Here is a 21,379-nt window from a genome sequence, read left to right as displayed (position 1 = left end):
TCCTTCCATTTCAATATTATCGCTTGCACAGTGCTCCTTGGGATGTTTAAAGCTTGGGAAATCTTTTTGTATCCAAATCCGGCTTTAAACTTCTTCACAACAGTATCTCGGACCTGCCTGGTGTGTTCCTTGTTCTTTATGATGCTCTCTGCGCTTTTAACGGACCTCTGAGACTATCACAGTGCAGGTGCATTTATACGGAGACTTGATTACACACAGGTGGATTGTATTTATCATCATTAGTCATTTAGGTCAACATTGGATCATTCAGAGATCCTCACTGAACTTCTGGAGAGAGTTTGCTGCACTGAAAGTAAAGGGGCTGAATAATTTTGCACGCCCAATTTTTCAGTTTTTGATTTGTTAAAAAAGTTTGAAATATCCAATAAATGTCGTTCCACTTCATGATTGTGTCCCACTTGTTGTTGATTCTTCACAAAAAAATACAGTTTTATATCTTTATGTTTGAAGCCTGAAATGTGGCAAAAGGTCGCAAAGTTCAAGGGGGCCAAATACTTTCGCAAGGCACTGTATATGCTCTCCGGAGCAAATTATAATGGAATTATTTTGTAACAGATCAAATTGGCATTGAGCTTTTTGAAGTTCAAGTTTCAAAAGCTATACAGGACTTTTACATGGTTTACACTACAAATTACTACTGAAAAACCTAAGGGACCCTTTTAAGAGTCCATACAAAACGTAACAAAAATGAAAATCTAAATCAACTGCATAATTAACTCTTTATGGAATCAAAACTATAAATACTGAATAATAAGAATAATAAAATAATAAAAACAAATGATTTGAAATGAAAAACATTGAAAAACATTTGAAATGAAAAACATTGATTTTACAGTTATATTGCTCGGAATGTGATGCTATTATCTGAGCTACACTGATTTTGCATTAAAGACGAGTCTTAAATATATCTTAGCTAGGGGCCCATATTATTCATGTTTTTTTCTGACGTTCACATTTAGTGCACACATGATTTGAATATTGCTTAAATGGAAACGTACAATAAATAAAACTGTCTTGCCTTTGTCCTGCGTCCTAGCTAGCACGCTAGCAACAACCGTCCATCGCTAAATATAATATTTTCCCTGTATCAAACCACAGTACAACACACTTCTCAAATACATTACATTCACACAGAATACAACATCAACAGCTGGTAAATTGATGCATAAGGCCTAAGGACAACAACAACAAAAAATGTTGTGAGGGCGTACATACAGTGTACGACTGTGTGATAATGAACACAACATATGCCTGATGGTCAATGTCAAACACATTCAATTCCAGTGGCTCCACTCTTCGAACCACTTTTAATGATCGGGTATAATTTTAGTAGTAGCATTACTGAATTTTCAGCCATTGTATCGTAACGTTACAGTATAGTGCAGAATGCTTGGATATCGTGGCTTGTTGGTTGAGTGGCAGCTGTAGCTCGAGGCCTGAAAACTACCCTCAGGGGAGATATAAATAAACATGGCAGGGTGTCAAACACACCAAGGACAGATACACAGATGAAGTGGCAAAGGCCCTCTGAAAACCCCACTGTCCGAAAGGCAATATCCTGGGTGTCACAAGAGTCTGACATAGGAACCCTGTTCTCAATACAGTACAGCACTTTCAAGGGAATAGGGTGGCATTTTTACACTAGAATAGGATGCCATTTAGATGCACTTTTGAAGTGCCCCCATTTTCCCTATGATCCATCCATGTAATTTCCTCCTTGGTGAAGTGTTCTTCCTGGTTCCCATCACTGACGTTGGTTTGGTATCAGAGGGTACTCTCGTAGGTGATTGGGGACTCGGTCATAGTTCCGCTTTGCTCCCGCTCTGCATATCCAAGGAAAAAGGGTAGAAAATTATTATTTATTTTTTTACCGTGTGTGTGTGTGTGTGTGTGTGTGTAACTGAAGTGCCTCTGAGTATAAACAAAATATGACTATAGGCCAAATGGTCAACATGGAAAATGTCTCAGTGAGTGTAGTCTGAGACACAGCGATGGGCAGGTAACACGTTTCACCAGGACACACAGTGTAGTCATCTCCCTGCAAACCTGAAGAGCAAAAAAAGCCACCATTGTTTGGTGACAGGGCTGAGACGAAGCATGACGCAGGAAACAAAAGACTACCTGAAGCCACAATGCAAATCATTCTCCAACCCACGGCTTCTCTTTATTAGCCTGAGATTCTGACTGATAAGCTCTGTTTCACCACTGTCAACAATGTTGAAACAAAAGCATTACAGTTTGGATTCCAGGTTTTCCAAATAAAGATCATCTCCGTCATAAAGGGACACTGCTTTTCATAAACACGCTTCCTTCCCGATGCTGTGTGGACAAAGCTATGACAAGCTGGTTTAAAAACAAAAAAGCACAATGGTGTATAATAGGAATGGAGGTTAAAACCATAATGTGCTGTATAAGGTCACCGTTTATGTCATGTGGGGGATGACAGCTGTCACTCAAGCAAGATTAGTAGTAGTTGTGGGTTTTTGTGTGCACTTCGATTTTAAAAGCACTGAGATGGTGAGGCAGTCCTTCCTATTACTGTGTGTGTGTGTGTGTGTACACTTCGGTCTGTGCATTTATGCAGACAATGTGTTTACACATTCTGTGTGTGCGTTCTCACCCCAGGCAGGGTTCTTTGGTTTCTGTAGCAGGCGAGGTCCTGTGAGTCCGATGACCAGGGCTCCTATGGGGGCGGTGAGCAGGATGGAGAGCACGGCCACTGTCAGCACGTCCATGCCGTACTTCTCCAGCTCTGTATCCTCCTTGGTGCGGGCCATGTCCAGCGCTGTGGAGCCGATGGCCGCCTGGGGAGAAAAGAGGAAGGGAGGAGATCGACACATTGGCCACGTTACCCTCAACATTGTGAGTTAAAGCACCTACAATTTGTTGGAAAACGCCGACGTTGGGAATGACATGACAGATTTTGCCCAACCCCTTCCCCTTCTCATGCAGAGCAGCACCAGAGTGTGCAATTTTTATTTTTTTACTCGCAATACTAATATTGTTACAGACAAAAACGTGTTGCAATCACAAGTTAGTTACAATATTCAAATGCTATGGTTATTTTGCTTGTTGAAACCTTTTATTGTGTCAGGACAATTTCAGCCTTAGAATCTTGTTCTTGTTTTTTTTTTTTTTAAATAGAGAGATGAAAGGGCAGTAAGCTGGATTCGAGCCCGTGCTGGCAGAGGTAAATCGTATGTGTGCTCCACAGGTAGCGGCTTAGACCACTCCAGGCCACCTTGGTTCCTGTTTAACATTAAGTACCTGTACGGTGGCTTTGGGTAGCCAGGCCAGAGCGATGAAGAGCTTCTCTTTGAAGTTGAAGCCGGCACACAGCACACAGACGAAGGTGAAGAGAACACGCACCAGCAGACCAATGGCCAGAGAGCCTATGCCCAGGCCTGGTGGGACAGGGAAGGGAATAGGGGATAGAATGATAAACACTTTACTCAGGTTAAAGTAGGAAAACACACCTGATAGAAGATCTCCAAAGAGCGGGGTATAAAGGTATATGTGGTGTGTGTGTTCTTACTGACTGTGTGTTTATGCGTGTGTTTGTGTTCTCACCGACAGTGTTTTTGTCCAGCTCTGAGATTTGGATCTCAGCCCCGATCAGGCCAAAGAGCAGTGGCTGGAACACTTCCCAGGCAATACCCACTATGTCCTCCACAGGGACCTGCACACAAACACACAGAGTCAGTCAGACACACACGTTACGGTTTCTCAAATTACTGACGTTTTCAAACACAATTTGTGAAAGTAGTCAAATGGAAGGGTTTGAGAAGCACTATCAAGACAAGTGATAACAAAAACATTTAACAAAAAAACACTTACCAGACACAAACCAGACTACAGAGAGAGTTCAGCAAACACCAAGACTTCACTACTTTGTTTCTCTACTAGAGAATCTGCCTCCCAAAGAGACAATATCAGATGTGACTCTGTGACTGTATATTTAGGATTGGGCCTCTGTATACTGACTGGAAGGGTCCCACTGTGTCTTAAGACAACAGTTTGTGCTACACTGGAACGTTCAAGCTGTCCAGCTGCTATCCGATGCTTTAGTTTAGTCCACTGTGTTAGAGGTAAGGGCTAGAGGGGCATTTGGGTGTTGGGTGAGAGAGTAAGTGCCTAGCTAGAAGATGCAGGGTACGGAGGGTTGAGTGAGGGGTCGGCACGGGATGGGGTCGTTGACTGACCTTTGATCTTCTCCAGCCCAGGCCAGCCAGGAAGGCAAGGACCAGGGTGCAGAGGCCCCCCGAGCCGGGGAAGCCAGCCACGTTGCTGCCGAACACAGCAAACACCGACAGGCCCAGCAGCAGGAATGAGCGCTTCATCACGACGTTGTCCTACAGGAGAGAGAGCGAGAGAAGGAAGAAAGGACGCATTAATAAAGTTTCCCAAACAAGGACTATGTCTCTGGACTAACATTACTGAGAAAACTGAGCTCCGTTATAGGTCAACTCTACAAGCTAGTTTCCTAGACCTGGCCTACTCCTAGACTAAAAGCTAAGTGCTTTCGATGGAGATTCCTACCTGGTCTTTGCTGGGAAAGTAGCGCAGCAGAAATCCCAGCAGTACCCCAGCTACCATTCCCCCTCCCACCTCCAGTATACCTCTCAGCAGGTTGTACCACATGGATCCTGCAGAGGGAGACACAGCACAACAAAACATATGAAGTTAATATCAAAACAGATGGGATCGTCCCAAATGTTACCCTGTTACTTATAGAGTGCACTACTTTTGACCAGAGTCCTATGTGGACCCTGGTCAAAAATAGTTCACTCAATAGGGAATGGGATGCCATTAGGGAAGCAGTATGCAGCAGGAAGTCAATAATACAAATCATGCAATACAGAGGAAGACACCGTAATAGCTCATACGAAATGGTCCTGTGTAAGCTCAGTTGGTAAAGCATGGCGCTTGCAACAACATGGTTTGTAGGTTTGATTCCCGAAGTGTGAGGGCGCCATCTATTGGATCCAGCACGGATTGCAGGAAGATCTCTAGTAACGTTGCAACAAAAACAGATAATAAAGTTCTATTTTTTTCATAGTGGTCTCCTCTCATCATTGGCTCAGAGCAGAGGCACAAATCAACATTCTCCCGACTAATTGGATCCCTACCGGTGGCGAAGGCCATGCCCATGCAGGTGGTGAAGCCGGTGATGGCCAGGATGTCGTCGAAGCTGCCGGCGGCCATGAGGAGGGTAGGGATGCCCTGCTCCAAGCCGTAGCCGTCCTTCTGCAGCAGCAGCATGGAGGGAACCACCACGGCCGGGGACACGGCTCCCAGCACAAATCTACAAGAGACGGGAGAGCCAAAGTGAGGGTTAATCATCATATTCATCAGGTTTGGGTTGCCAGAATGGGTGAGTTTGGGTTGCCAGGCTGAAGAACGACCTCCGAAGTAACAACCTGTCATATGAATAATGATCATATGACCATTTAGCAGATAGCCAGTACAAACCTACAGGAGAGGAGACACATTATGAGAGTTCATCATATAATATGGGCCCGTGGAAGATGCTTTCAAAGGTTGGGTTACTGTAAAAGCACTTTGACAACTGTTGATGTAAAAAGGGCTCTAAATAAAAATAACACATTTGATTGATTGATTTGAAGACATCAAACCTAGAAGGGACAGGGGAGGGGAGAATACAATGAGTAAAGACAAAGTGTTTAATGATGCAGCTTTACTAATAGGGATTAGTTTGAGATATACACTATATGTGGACATCCTTTCAAATGAGTGGATTTGGCAATTTCAGCCACATCCAATGCTGACAGGTGTATCAAATCAAGCACACAGCCATGCAATATTCCATAGACAAACATTGGCAGTAGAATGGCCCTACTGAAGTGTGGCAGATCATCAACGTGGCAGATCATCACATTTCTGCCCTGCTAGAGCTGCCCCGGCCAACTGTAAGTGCTGTTGGCAATGTCTAGGAGCAACAACGACTCAGCCGTGAAGTGGTAGGCCACACCAGCTCACAGAACGGAACTGCCGAGTGCTGAAGCACGCAGTGTGTAAAAATCACCTGTCATCAGCACAAGAACTGTTCGTCTGGAGCTTCATGAAATGAATTACCTTGGCCGAGTAGCTGCACACAAGCCTAAGATCACCATGCGCAATCCCAAGCGTCGGCTGGTGTGGTGTAAAGCTCATCAGTGCCCAACCTCACTAATGCTCGTGGCTGAATGGAAGCAAGTCCCCGCAGCATTGTTCCAAATTCAAATTGAAAGCCTTCCCAGAAGAGTGGAGGCTGTTATAGCAGTAAAGGGGGACCAACTCCATATTAATGCCCATGATTTTGGAATGAGATGTTCGACGAGCAGGTTTCCACACACTTTTGGTCATGTAGTATATTTAGAGGGATGGATGAATAGAATGATGGACAGATCAGAGTGAGAGACCATAAAAGTGGAGAGGACAAGAGAGAGAGCAAGAGGAGCGAGGACGAGAGAAATAGAGAAGACAGAGATATAACAAAAGAGAGGGAGAGAGCGAGAGAGAGAGAAAGAAAGAGAGCAAAGGGCTAAGTGTCAGGATGAAATTAAAATGTATAAAGGCGTCCTGTCGGTTTTTGCTCCAACCCCAGTTAGAACTAACCTGGTTAGAGCTAATTATTAGAATCAGGTGCACTAGATTAGGGTTGGAGTGAACTCCTACAGGACGGTAGCTTTCCAGGAACAGGATTGGAGAGCCCTGGTATAAAGGATACTTCAAGTGTTCACGGTGAGGCAGCTGCCAAATACTCTACACCCGTCTTATTGGAATGTAAGCGGTGTTAGGTAGCCCTTTAGCTTTACAAATGCATCGGGAGGCCGCAGAATACTGAATGGGATTTAGAAGTAGAAGGCTCAGAGAGGACGACAGAGAGACAGCGGAGAGATCGAGAGAGAAAGAGAGAGATAAAACGAGACAGAGAAAGAGAGTTTACCCTAGGATGAATCCCCAGATCCAGGGCAAGCCCATGAGGAAGTGGGAGACGATGGCGACGGTGCAGGCCTCGATGATGCAGGGTCCCATTCCCACGCGCGCACACACCATACTCAGCTTCTTCAGAGCCTGGGAACACACATGTACACACACAAATTAAAAGGAAAAATCCACATTGCAATAGTCCATTGTGGATACAGTCGCAAAATGTTTTGCATGTCTGCAGTCAAGTTTTGAAGAAATAGGATTTTCAAGAAGCAAAGTGTCACTTGCTACATCATCATGATGATGAGTTTTGCATCATACGATGTACTTTGCACCATGACGACGTGGCAAGTGACACTTTGCTTCCTGAAAGTCATGAAAACTTAACTGCTGAAATGCAAAACATTTTGGGACTGTATCAACAGTGAACTAATGAAAAAGATACACATTTATAGTTTGAGGGGATTTTTCCTTTAACACAGGAACTTAAATAATAAAAGACAAGTACTAAACACTAAAAGCATCGGCCTATGGAGAGAGATGAGTGTTTGATTGACTTTACCGAGCCGTCCAATCCCAGGCCTGCTCGGGCCAGGATGACAGCGAGGGCAATGTTCCTCAGGGAGGCAGACCATCGGAAGTCGATGTACACGCCGTCCGTTACCACGGGGATATTACGCAGCAGGAAGCCCGTCAATAGCATACCTGTAGAGAATGACAGAAAACAAGGATAACTTTAATATAATAGTATGATAAAGTAATACTTTTATTAACAACCATGGTGTTATTCTTTGGACTTTCTCACAGCAAAGGGGGGGGGGGACGACGACGACAATGTCTTTCTGTTGTTCTGAAGACAACCGTGTTTTTTTAAGAGTTAAACAGAAAACTTCAGGCTAAGATATTATTCCCATCTTCACAATGGTTCAAATGCCAAGAAATACACCTTTTATGGAACTGAATTTTAAAAAGGTTGAAGATCAATTGGTTTAAGATTTCAAAAGCTTCTAGGCATAGGAGTCTTTTGGGAGTAAAGGAAAAACGTTTCCAAGTAGGGATAATGCAAACATTGGAGTCTTTAATCTACTGTATGAAATTGAATTGCCTTTTGAAGGTCAGAAAGATCAATGTGGTCCTGTGTGGTTCAGTTGGTAAGAGAGTGGCATTAGCCAACGCCAGGGTTGTGTGGATTTGAGGCAACGTAGGCCAAAAAAGGTCTGTTCTTGTCTGTGGGAAACAGAGTTCCTCTGGGTTTACAAAAAGAAAAACAGGGGTTGGAGAGACAATAACTATCAAAGATGTACATCCAACAATCAGGACTTTACTTCTGAACTGAACTATGGGAGTGGCCTCTGATCGTTAGTGTAGTGTCTATCCGACAAAGATGGCAAATCAAAAGACCCACCAAAACCTATTTATTATCTCCAATCTCCTTTCTGGACTGTTGAAAGCGAGGAGTAGGTTGTGAATCTAAACGTCTGACTTGTGGGCTGAACGAGTGGCCACTGTCTTATTATAGGGGTCTATGCAAACTACAGGACTTGTCATGTGGCTACCGGCATCAAGACTTTGGTCAAAGCTGCGCCGTGTCTCAACCAAGTCTCTATATTATGTTAAGAAATGCAAATACATTTGAATTCACTCCCTATCAGTCTAAGTCAACAAGGTTGTTCATTTGGTTAGAAATGGAATAAGGTGGGATATAAACTCACGCCACTGTCTAGGTATGGTAGTAACACATGTATGACGTACTACACACGAAGTAGCAGTGTTGGCAAAGCCAGACAGAATAATAAAAGACTGTTTGACCATGTTACATGCAGCTGAAACAGTCCCATTTGACATGTATAGTAAAGAGCAGTAGTGAGGGGACAAGCAAGTGCATGCATGCTAAATATAGTGAGTGGGTGTGTTTAATCTGAATGTGGGCTTATTATAGTAAGTAGTCGTGTGTGTGTGTGTTCTATCTGCGATAACAGCAGATATATATTACCAGCAGCCAGGCCACCACTCCCATATCAAAGACAAAGAAAAAGATGGCGTCTCTGACTGTTACTAAGGAACATGTATGGCACGCAACACCCTGAAGATGCCATATTGTCTCACTCTCAACAAGTGAAATGAGGTAGAGGTAACAGAAGATAACCTGTTGTAGTGCACATACACATGCGGTCACGGACAAGACAGAGCCTTTCACCTACAACACACAAACACATATATATACACACACACACACACTCTCCATTCGCATTACCTACCCAGTAACGGGGGAAAGGGAGGCAATTTGGGCAGCTGTATGAGGCCCACCAGTTTGCCCCCGGTGACGGAACAGATGAAGAGCACGGTGATGCCGAACAGGTTCCCCCCCGGCAGACACTCCTTCTCTGTGATGGACCACACCACGCCAAACAGCACTAACGCAATGAGGACTGGGAGGGAGGAGAGGTCAGAAGTCAGTACGTGGCCAGTTAGCAGTTTGTTCGTTTTTGCCTTTCACCTGCCAAATAAAATTAAATGTGCTGTACTTGATTTTCAAGGTATAATGGATTCAAAGGTCTACTACTAAGCCTAAATGTTGTATATTTCAGTACATCAGGGACAGGTGCCTTAGTCCAGCTGTAAATCTACTCCATTTGTGCTATATAAATGCCTCAGGGTATAACTGTGGCACTGTTCAACAGCATGCACTGGATAAAAATCAGCAATTCTAGAGGACCTTTGTGCCCTTTATTGACACACACAGACACACACACTGGTTCTACAAACTCCATCCTAACATATTACCCGCTCTCTCCATTTTCCACTCACCCAAGCACAAAACACTACAAGATGCCAACCCCTGATCCCATAGCAATGTCACCAAGGTAACATTTCTACGGTAGCATTAGCCCCCCCTGGTGCCCGGAATTAAATAAAACACAGACCACAATGGCATTATCAGCACATTGTAGCGTTGTGAAGGTTCATTAGGCAAATATTGTATCTCTATTCTGGTGTCCATAGAAGTAGAATTCCATTTCTATGGGCACCAGCATAGAGACACAATATTAGAGTGGCCTATTTCTATGCTGGTGCCCACCCTTGGTGATGAGGGAGGACAGGAGGCCTCGGGGCGGGCAGGGGCATTCCCGGCGGAGCCTGCCACAGCAGATGACCGGGGGGTCGGTGTTGGTGCCCGCATCCACCACCGGGTTACGGGGGATGAAGTAGGTCTCCTCCGTGACTTGGGGGGTGCAGCTCCGGCTCACCACCACCTGAATCTGGTTCACACCCAGGAACAACCGGGGGAGGGGGGCAGAGACGTAGAGAAAAAGGGTCTTAGCTCCAAATGAAAATGTGTCAGTAGCCATACCTTTTAATTCAACTTTCTTACTACAAAAATGACATTTCAATAAAATCCTCTGAAAAAGTAACACCCTATTGGATATTTGTTTATTATTTTGCCAAAGAGACAAGAAGGGTCACTTCAATGTTTTTCCAAAACTTGCTTCCAAAAAGCATCCTTACGACTCCATCGTACTCTGATCCCCGTTAAAAAGGTACAACACGTAGAAATAGCTCCTCCATTTCCAGGTTGCTAAAATTTGAATAGATCGCTTAATTTCAGTTTATGTAACAAATCAAGCAATGTATAGTGTATGTGTAACCTTTATTTAACTAGGCAAGTCAGTTGAGAACAAATTCTTATTTACAATGACGGCCAACACAAGCCAAACTCAGACGACGCTGGGCCAATTGTGCGCTGCTCTATGGGACTCCTAATCATGGCAGGTTGTGATACAGCCTGGAATCGAAACAGGGACTGTAGTGGCGCCTCTTGCACTGAGATGTGATGTCCGTAGCACGAGTATTAGGCTGTTTCGGTTTTCGTTACGTTTATTGTTTTGTAGTGTTTGTATTTAGATTTGTGTTGCTTCAGTTTAATAAACATGGATCGCAATCTACACGCCGCATTTTGGTCCGATCCTTGCTACACCTCCTCGTCCGAGGAGGAGATAGAAGAAAGCCGTTACAGAATCACCCACCACAACAGGACCAAGACCAAGCGGCGTGTCAACAGGCAGGAGCAGCAGGAGAAGCAACAGCGGCAGCAGGAGATACTAAATAAGGGATTCTGGACTTGGGAGGAGATCCTTGACGGAAGAGGACCCTGGGCTCAGCCAGGAGAATATCGCCGCCCCAAAGAAGAACTGGAGGCGGCGAAAGCGGAGAGGCGCTGGTATGAGGAGGCAGCACGGCGACGCGGATGGAAGCCCGAGAGTCAGCCCCAAAAATGTCTTGGGGGGGCTAACAGGGAGTATGGCTACGCCAGGTAGGAGACCTGCGCAAACTCCCTGTGCTTACCGGGGGGCTAGAGAGACCGGGCAGGCACCGTGTTATGCTGTGGTGCGCACGGTGTCTCCAGTGCGGGTGCATAGCCCGGTGCGGTACATTCCAGCTCCGCGTATCGGCCGGGCTAGAGTGAGCATCGAGCCAAGTGCCATGAAGTCGGCTCTACGCATCTGGTCCCCAGTGCGTCTCCTTGGGCCGGCTTACATGGCACCAGCCTTGCGCTCGGTGTCTCCGGTTCGCCTGCATAGCCCAGTGCGGGCTATTCAACCTCGCCGCACTGGCAGGGCGACCGAGAGCATTCAACCAGGTAAGGTTGGGCAGGCTCGGTGCTCAAGAGCTCCAGTGCGCCTGCACGGTCCGGTCTACCCAGTACCATCTCCACGTATCAGCCCTCCGGTGGCAGCTCCCCGCACCAGGCTTCCTGTGCGTGTTCTCGGCCCAGTACCACCAGTGCCAGCACCACGCATCAGGCCTACAGTGCGCCTCGCCTGTCCAGTGCTGCCTGAGCCTTCCTCCTCTCCAGCGCTGCCGGAGTCTCCCGCCTGTTCAGCGCAGTTAGAGCCTTCCTCCTCTCCAGCGCTGCCTGAGTCTCCTGCCTGTTCAGAACTGCCAGTCTGCAAGGAGCTGCCAGTCTGCATAGAGCTGCCAGTCTGCAAGGAGCCGCTAGAGCCGCCAGTCTGCATGGAGCAGCCAGAGCCGCCAGTCTGCATGGAGCAGCCAGAGCCGCCAGTCTGCATGGAGCAGCCAGAGCCGCCAGTCTGCATGGAGCAGCCAGAGCCGCCAGTCTGCATGGAGCAGCCAGAGCCGCCAGTCTGCATGGAGCAGCCAGAGCCGCCAGTCTGCATGGAGCAGCCAGAGCCGCCAGTCTGCATGGAGCAGCCAGAGCCGCCAGTCTGCATGGAGCAGCTAGAGCCGCCAGTCAGCATGGAGCAGCTAGAGCCGCCAGTCAGCATGGAGCAGCCAGTCAGCCAGACTCTTCCGGATCCGCCAGTCAGCCAGACTCTTCCGGATCCGCCAGTCAGCCAGACTCTTCCGGATCTGCCAGTCAGCCAGACTCTTCCGGATCCGCCAGTCAGCCAGACTCTTCCGGATCCGCCAGTCAGCCAGACTCTTCCGGATCCGCCAGTCAGCCAGACTCTTCCGGATCCGCCAGTCAGCCAGACTCTTCCGGATCCGCCAGTCAGCCAGACTCTTCCGGATCCGCCAGTCAGCCAGACTCTTCCGGATCCGCCAGTCAGCCAGACTCTTCCGGATCCGCCAGTCAGCCAGACTCTTCCGGATCCGCCAGTCAGCCAGGATCTGCCAGAACCACCAGCCAGCCAGGATCTGCCGGATCCAACTACCTGCCTGAGCTTCCTCTCAGTGCTGAGCTTCCTCTGTGCCGAGCTTCCTCTCAGTGCCGAGCTGCCCCTCAGTGCCGAGCTGCCCCTCAGTCCCGAGCTGCCCCTCAGTCCCGAGCTGCCCCTCAGTCCCGAGCTGCCCCTCAGTCCAGTGGGGTTCTGGGTGAGGACTACTAGGCCATGGTCGGCGGCGAGGGTGGACTATCCAGGGACGCGAGGAGGAGGGACTAAGACTTTGATAGAGTGGGGTCCACGTCCCGCGCCACCACCATGGACAGACGCCCACCCGGACCCTCCCCTATGGTTTTTGGTGTGCGTCCGGGAGTCCGCACCTTGGGGGGGGGGGGGGGGGGTTCTGTCACGCCCTGGTCGAAGTATTTTGTGTTTATTTTCATTTATTTGGTCAGGCCAGGGTGTGGCATGGGTTTTTGTATGTGGTGTGTTGGGTTTGTAGCTTAGTGGGGTGTTCTAGTGAAGTCTATGGCTCTGAAGTGGTTCTCAATCAGAGGCAGGTGTTTATCGTTGTCTCTGATTGGGAACCATATTTAGGCAGCCATATTCTTTGGGTGTTTCGTGGGTGATTGTCCTTAGTGTCCTGATGTCCGTGTTTATGTGCACGAGTATTAGGCTGTTTCGGTTTTCGTTACGTTTATTGTTTTGTAGTGTTTGTATTTAGATTCATGTTGCTTCAGTTTAATAAACATGGATTGCAATCTACATGCCGCATTTTGGTCCGATCCTTGCTACACCTCCTCGTCCGAGGAGGAGATAGAAGAAAGCCGTTACAGTAGAGGTCGACCGATTATGATTTTTCAACGCCGATACCGATAATGATTATTGGAGGACGCTGATACGGATTAAATCGGACGATTTTTTAAATGTATTTGTAATAATGACAATTACAACAATACTGAATGAACACTTATTTTAACTTAATATAATACATCAATAAATTCAATTTAGCCTCAAATATATAATGAAACATGTTCAATTTGGTTTAAATAATGCAAAAACAAAGTGTGGGAGAAGAAAGTAAAAGTGCAATATGTGCCATTTAAGAAAGCTAACGTTTAAGTTCCTTGCTCAGAACATGAGAACATATGAAAGCTGGTGGTTCCTTTTAACATGAGTCTTCAATATTCCCAGGTAAGAAGTTTTAAGTTGTAGTTATTATAGGACTATTTCTGTCTATACCATTTGTATTTCATTAACCTTTGACTATTGGATGTTCTTATATGCACTTTAGTATTGCCAGTGTAACAGTATAGCTTCCGCCCCTCTCCTCGCACCTACCTGGGCTCGAACCAGGAACACATTGACAACAGCCACCCTCGAAGCAGCGTTACCAATCGCTCCACAAAAGCCGCGGCCCTTGCAGAGCAAGGGGAACAACTACTCCAAGTCTCAGAGCGGGTGACGTTTGAAACGCTATTAGCGCGCACCCCGCTAACTAGCTAGCCATTTCACATTGGTTACACCAGCCTAATATTGGGAGTTGATAGGCTTGAAGTCATAAACAGCTGCTGGCAAACGCATGAAAGTGCTGTTTGAATGAATGCTTACGAGCCTGCTGGTGCATACCATCGCTCAGTCCGACTGCTCTATCAAATCATAGACTTAGTTATAACATGATAACACACAGAAATACGAACCTTAGTTTCTGGATTTGAGCATATTAATGACCTATCATCTCGAAAACAAGACGTTTATTTTTTCAGTGAAATACGGAACCGTTCCGTATTTTATCTAACGGGTGGCATCCACAAGTCTAAATATTCCTGTTACATTGCACAACCTTCAATGTTATGTCATAATTACGTAAAATTCTGGCAAATTAGGCGGCCCAAACTGTTGCATATACCCTGACTCTGCGTGCAATGAACGCAAGAGAAGTGACACAATTTCACCTGGTTAATATTGCCTGCTAACCTGGATTTCTTTCAGCTAAATATGCAGGTTTAAAAATATATACTTCTGTGTATTGATTTTAAGAAAGGCATTGATGTTTATGGTTAGGTACATATTGGAACAACGATACGCACCACATCGATTATATGCAACGCAGGACACGCTAGATAAACTAATAATATCATCAACCATGTGTAGTTAACTAGTGATTATGATTGATTGATTGTTTTTTATAAGATAAGTTTAATGCTAGCTAGTAACTTACCTTGGCTTACTGCATTCGCGTAACAGGCAGTCTCCCAGTGGAGTGCAATGAAAGGCAGGTGGTTAGAGCGTTGGACTAGTTAACCGCAACGTTGCAATATTGAATCCCCCGAGCTGACAAGGTAAAAATCTGTCATTCTGCCCCTGAACGAGGCAGTTAACCCACCGTTCCTAGACCATCATTGAAAATAAGAATGTGTTCTTAACTGACTTGCCTAGTTAAATAAAGATTAAATAAAAGTGAAAAAAAATAAATAAATCTGCCAAATTGGTGTCCAAAAATACCGATTTCCGATTCTTATGAAAACTTGAAATCGGCCCGAATTAAATCGGCCATTCCGATTAATCGGTCGACCTCTAATAAGAAGTATTGGAGCAAATGCCAACGCTACTGGCTTTTTTGCCTCCATTTCTTTGACACACCTATGTTAAGTGGTTCTTCATTGTTGACAAAGAGGTTAGTCATACTAACAAAACACTACTGTGTTCCCAGTAAGTAATAGTTCTCATGCTTATCATAAAGAGTAGATACAGACTTTTACTACAAAGAGTGTGCCACAATGAGAACAGTTAGTGTCATGAAAAAGGCTGTTGTTTCAACTTATACCACACTCTGTGAAATAAAGAGGCTGGCGAAAATCTGCTGGTAGGGTACATCTCGAGGTATGTTTCAAATGACCTAACAAAACGTCAGCAATGATTTTACTTTTCTTTTCCCATAAATAATTGACGCCATCAATGCATAAAGCCAAATAAGAGTGCACAGTACACTGCCAATAGGAAATGTAAACTAATGCCTTCAAAACTGATTCTAGATCAATGTATGGAACGGAACTGGTATTATGCCAAAGCTTCCGGTCAGCCATTTCTCATAGATTCAGTGACTCAGTATCATTAACTGATGTAAAGGCTATCTATTTGCAGTTTGGCTAAAGCACTAGATATACTATACCTCTGCATGGTTCGTTACTGGCGAGGCTCCGTCACTGTGTTCTAGGTCCAGCAAGGGAGAAGATGTAGGTGGCTTCGACTTGGGCTGGTCGTCCTCCATCATGGCATCTAGTACAGTTCACGTTCTCCTCCTCACTTCTCTAACCTCACAGCAAATGCGGTGGAGGGTTGGCCATCGGTGCATTGCTGCTCTGTTCCTGTTGTATCCCAAGGTCTGACTGTCCAGCACTAGCTCCCATTCAGTGAGTCGTCACCTCTTCCTCAGTCAAAGGCAGTGAAAGAGTGAGTGTTTGCTTGGTGGAATTGGCCAGAGAGGCATTTGAGGCAAACACGGCTGTAGAGATAGGAGGTGGAAACCAGCCAAATGCAGGAGCAATCAAAGGTGAAGGTAAACAGTAACTGTAAAACAGACAATAAAGACTGAGGTTTTCAAATTTCAGCATTCTTCTATCAGTATGGACTGAGACTGGGAATAAAGGGCATCAATGCATGAATTAAGAATTTCCTCTAACTTCATATAGAAATCATACTATGTTATTAGCTACATTGCCACCAATCTCCTTCTCCTATGATAAAGGCAGTCAATATAATTATTAATCATTTCAACTACAGCAGTATCCATTTTATCGGAACCAAGCTGAAGTTCAATTACTTTATATAAACACGTTCCACCCAGTTTTTATGCGAGTAAAGTCGTACTGAATAAAAATAAATTGTGACAGCTGTGATGGAAACAGGAAGTTTCGGTACAATTTTATAAAATGCCGACAGATCATTTGTTCGTTCAACATGGTTGGATCTTTTTGAACTTCACAGGGTGGCGACAATGCACGGTGATGCGCTTGATGCCGCTTTCCAATACATATCCTGGGCCTTATTCTGGTGACATGATGATCGGTGCTTGACTGCAGTTCGACAAAAAATACAAATATTCTCATCATGTAGACAAGCCTACCCGCACGCGGAACTTCCTTTCATAGGATAACCAGATCCAAAGTAATTCTTATCCATCGGGTGATTAGTTGAGCCTTATTTGAAGGCGTGACATCACTTTGAGCCCTTACCAAAACAATGGCGGACAATCTCTCTCCCCTCTTATCTAAAACTTGGTTGACAAGTGACAACCCTAAAACCAGTAGTAACGACCAACTTCAATGACAGTTATCTAATATTCCCGCACCCCAATAACATTGTCGCCGAGGAGGGCTTGTTAGCTAGCTACAGGGTTTGAGTCACCACAGACGTTTTATTATTAAACAGCTCAGCTAGCAACGCTAGCTAGACTGTCTAGACTCAGGAGCTCATGGGCACATAGTAGACATGTCACATAGGAGCCAGCTGGTTAGATATGATTCCACCATGGGCAACAACTGTCTACTAGTTCGTTTTCACAAAAATGTTAGACTCATAGCTAGTTTATCCAGTGATCACCACATTTAGAAGGATAGCTACTGATTGAATTGTAGCATGCTGGCTCACATGGGCCAGGCAGAAGCCATCTCGCTAGTTAACAGTTAGCTAATAGTGGACGCCAAACTAAAATAGCCTAAAATAGCCACCTGGTTAGACATGATGGCAACAATGTATGAAAACGAACTAGGTTAAATATGTTCAACTCATAGTTAGTTTAGCCACTGACCACTGCATTTAGGAGGCTAATTAAATTATTAAAATGTAGATAGTGGCTACTACCTGGCCAGTGAGCTACTAGCCAACTAATTGTGGATTTCCTTAAAATGGGTTAAACTGGGTGGACTTTAAAAATCCTAATGTCGCTGAGCCTTTCACATTAAACTTCCACCATTCCTGTAGTTTATTTTTGTTTTCAAAATGTGTTTTATTGGTCACATACACATGGTCAGCAGATGTTATTGGGAGTGTAGCGAAATGCTTGTGCTTCTAGTTCCGACAGCGAAGTAATATCTAACAATTCCACAACAACTACCTAACACACAAATCTAAGAAAAGGAATGGAATAAGAATGTATACATATAAATATATGGATGAGCGGCATAGACAAGATGCAATAGATATATGTACAGTGGGGCAAAAAAGTATTTAGTCAGCCACCAATTGTGCAAGTTCTCCCACTTAAAAAGATGAGAGAGGCCTGTAATTTTCCTCATAGGTACACTTCAACTATGACAGACAAAATGAGAAGAAAAAAAAAAAATCCAGAAAATCACATTGTAGGATTTTTAATGAATAAAATGAATGAATTTGCAAATTATGGTGGAAAATAAGTATTTGGTCAATAACAAAAAAGTTTCTCAATACTTTGTTATATACCCTTTGTTGGCAATGACAGAGGTCAAACGTTTTCTGTAAGTCTTCACAAGGTTTTCACACACTGTTGCTGGTATTTTGACCCATTCCTCCATGCAGATCTCCTCTAGAGCAGTGATGTTTTGAGGCTGTTGCTGGGCAACATGGACTTTCAACTCCCTCCAAAGATTTTCTATGGGGTTGAGATCTGGAGACTGGCTAGGCCACTCCAGGACCTTGAAATGCTTCTTACGAAGCCACTCCTTCGTTGCCCGGGCGGTGTGTTTGGGATCGTTGTCATGCTGAAAGACCCAGTCACGTTTCATCTTCAATGCCCTTGCTGATGGAAGGAGGTTTTCACTCAAAATCTCACGATATATGGCCCCATTCATTCTTTCCTTTACACGGATCAGTCGTCCTTGTCCCTTTGCAGAAAAACAGCCCCAAAGCATGATGTTTCCACCCCCATGCTTCACAGTAAGTATGGTGCTCTTTGGATGCAACTCAGCATTCTTTGTCCTCCAAACACAACGAGTAGAGTTTTTACCAAAAAGTTATATTTTGGTTTCATCTGACCATATGACATTCTCCCAATCTTCTTCTGGATCATCCAAATGCTCTCTAGCAAACTTCAGACGGGCCTGGACATGAACTGGCTTAAGCAGGGGGACACGTCTGGCACTGCATAATTTGAGTCCCTGGCAGCGTAGTGTGTTACTGATGGTAGGCTTTGTTACTTTGGTCCCAGCTCTCTGCAGGTCATTCACTAGGTCCCCCCGTGTGGTTCTGGGATTTTTGCTCACCGTAGTTGTGATCATTTTGACCCCACGGGGTGAGATCTTGCGTGGAGCCCCAGATCGAGGGAGATTATCAGTGGTCTTGTATGTCTTCCATTTCCTAATAATTGCTCCCACAGTTGATTTCTTCAAACCAAGCTGCTTACCTATTGCAGATTCAGTCTTCCCAGACAGAAAGAAACCTAAGCAACCACAGGTGAAGGATCTGGATGTGGAGGTCCTGGCCTGGCGTGGTTACACGTGGTCTGCGGTTGTGAGGTCGGTTGGACGTACTGACAAATTATCTAAAACGATGTTGGAGGTGGCTTACGTTAGAGAAACAAACATTAAATTATCTGGCAACAGCTCTGGTGGACATTCCTACAGTCAGCATGGCAATTGCACACCCTCTCAAAACTTGAGACGTCAGTGGCATTGTGTTGTGGGACAAAACTGCACAGAGGCCTTTTATTGTCCCCAGCACAAGGTGCACTTGTGTAATGATCATGCTGTTTAAAAATCAGGATAAATGCTCACTGACAGGGACGTAAACAAATTTGTTCACAACATTTTAGAGAAATAAGCGTTTTGTTTGTATGGAACATTTACGGAATCCTTTATTTCAGCTCATGAAACACTTTACATGTTGTGTTTATATTTTTGTTCAGTATAGAAAGTGATTCCATAACGTTAGTTCACGCGAGTTACCTTGCCTCACCTCACCAAGTACGGTTATATTTACACAATAGTACGATTATTGTGGATCATCAGATTAATATAATAGTTAGTTTAAAACGTATACATGTTTTGCCGGAATAATGATTTTGCTAATAATCCTGTTTAACGTTACATGGACACATTTGAAATCAGGCTACATGATGGGATTTAAAAAAATAAAGCAGAAAATCGCCAATCAAAATAAACATGCGCTCATACATTCATTAACACTAATAATTTGATATTCAACAGATTATAGGAGAAGGCCGAGTATGGCGTTAAGTGTTTACATGACCATCTTAAATCGGCGTAACGTCAAAATCGAAGTAAGCATACACCGATTAAAACACCGGGTTTTCTAAGCAAATTTTGGAATTATTAGGGCACGTTAACGCTTAATTGGCGTTCAAGCACTGTAATTGATATGCGCATGTGCCAGCACCGGTAGCTCGAGCTAACGGGAAGTATACGTTTTAGAAATCGTTTTCACATGCAAACTTTATATGTCCGAACTATTGTTGTGTGCATGTAACCGTCCTCGAGTCTCGACGTCAAACTGCAAAGTTACCACACAGACACATTATTGCAAAGCAGCCATCGGGATAGTGAAAATTATAACCAATACCGCCAAAAATATATGACGTTGTTTATGCCAGTAAACTACACTGACCGACGTTAGTTAATCCAATTTTGAAGAAGAAAACACTAATCAATGCTAGGTTTAACGCGAGCCCATATGGCATCTTTTGGAACCTAGCTACTTTAGCTGGCTAACGTTATTCTCAAGCCTATGGCATATGGTCTCGCGCATTAGCAACAAACTAGCTAGTTGGCTTCATCGTATCTTTACATTCACATGATTGATATCGACGGCCTTTAAAAAGTATTTATTCCCGTAGAAGCTTAAAACATAACTACTTAACACTATGGCTAACTATTATGCCCCGGCGGTCTAAAAACGCACTGAATTACCGCGCGCAAACCTTCAGAAAAATAGCTACCAACTGTTGTTTTATAAATCACACCATAAAGTAGTCACAATGACTTGTCACTCACCTCAAAACGCAATAACTGCCATGCCCATTGTATGAACTGTGTGTGCCTGCTAACGGATTCCACAGGATTAGTGATGTCCACTCCTGCACGGAGTTGGTACGTGATGATGGGCAGGAGGGCTGACAAGACCATCCACATGAGATCAGTGTGTATTATTACAGTAACACACCGTTTTTAATTCAGTATTTTGACTGCTACAAGGCTAAGCAACAAAATAAAATAAAAAGTACATAATTTAAAAAAAGAAACATACATAGCAATAGTAGTTGGACCTATTGATCGGATCCGTATACTGTTCGTTCAATCAAAATCCGAATTTAAACATCGAAGACGGATATGAATTTCCATTGTTTTCTAATCTCATCCACAAATTGTTCCTCAATAACAGAAAGGCGTGGAGAGCAGTGGCTACAAACTGGATAAATACACACGGAGAGGCGTGGCTAAATGTGGCCACGCCCCTGGTTAGGGTACAGCCGTAGTTTACTCCCATGTGTCACGCTAAACCAGGTATTCCCAAACTGGGGTACGCGCAATGCCGTCGGGGGTACGCCAAATTCACATTTTTATTTTTAATAAAAAATATAAAAATCTTCACATTTTCAAACAGTCCATTTATATTTTCCAACAGGGCTATACATTTGGGTGAGTTTTTTTTCTCGCATCAGTAGCCTCCTTTCACTGCCAAAAATGAAAATGTTATTATCTAGTGTTCAGCGAAATAACAACACAATGTCAAAAACAGGTAGCCTAGTTAAATAATTAACATCCAATCACATTAACCATTACTCTCTCGTTGGAATTCCACTAACCGTC

The 21,379-nt window shown here is 44.5% G+C and overlaps 1 protein-coding gene across 1 annotated transcript; it reads right to left on the bottom strand.

Moving 5' to 3' along the window:
* Positions 1 to 1,097: 1,097 nt before the first annotated feature.
* LOC139418792 (sodium/hydrogen exchanger 9B2) lies at positions 1,098 to 20,975 on the bottom strand. Its single transcript, XM_071168502.1, has 13 exons — positions 20,564 to 20,975; positions 15,751 to 16,148; positions 10,034 to 10,214; positions 9,213 to 9,383; positions 7,517 to 7,659; positions 6,971 to 7,098; positions 5,151 to 5,326; positions 4,561 to 4,667; positions 4,224 to 4,373; positions 3,592 to 3,700; positions 3,289 to 3,425; positions 2,642 to 2,825; positions 1,098 to 1,844 (listed from the first exon to the last, which is right to left on the bottom strand). Exons 2-13 carry the CDS (start codon positions 15,850 to 15,852, stop codon positions 1,786 to 1,788), a joined length of 1,647 nt encoding a protein of 548 aa, XP_071024603.1. The 5' UTR covers positions 15,853 to 16,148; positions 20,564 to 20,975; the 3' UTR covers positions 1,098 to 1,785.
* Positions 20,976 to 21,379: the final 404 nt, after the last annotated feature.

Source organism: Oncorhynchus clarkii, chromosome 10 (genome assembly GCF_045791955.1).
Source record: "Oncorhynchus clarkii lewisi isolate Uvic-CL-2024 chromosome 10, UVic_Ocla_1.0, whole genome shotgun sequence".
Taxonomy (NCBI): domain Eukaryota; kingdom Metazoa; phylum Chordata; class Actinopteri; order Salmoniformes; family Salmonidae; genus Oncorhynchus; species Oncorhynchus clarkii.
The sequence above is the reverse complement of the archived record's forward strand: the minus strand, read 5'-3'. Positions and strand labels throughout refer to the sequence as shown.

Excerpts from the sequence above, each read along its gene's own strand:
- LOC139418792 (XM_071168502.1), bottom strand. The coding sequence starts at position 15,852 with ATGATGGAGGACGACCAGCCCAAGTCGAAGCCACCTACATCTTCTCCC. Across the intron at positions 3,701-4,223 it reads TGGGCTGGAGAAGATCAAAG|GTCCCTGTGGAGGACATAGT; the intron begins GTCAGTCAACGA and ends GTTTGTGTGCAG. Across the intron at positions 3,426-3,591 it reads GCTGGACAAAAACACTGTCG|GCCTGGGCATAGGCTCTCTG; the intron begins GTGAGAACACAA and ends CTGTCCCACCAG.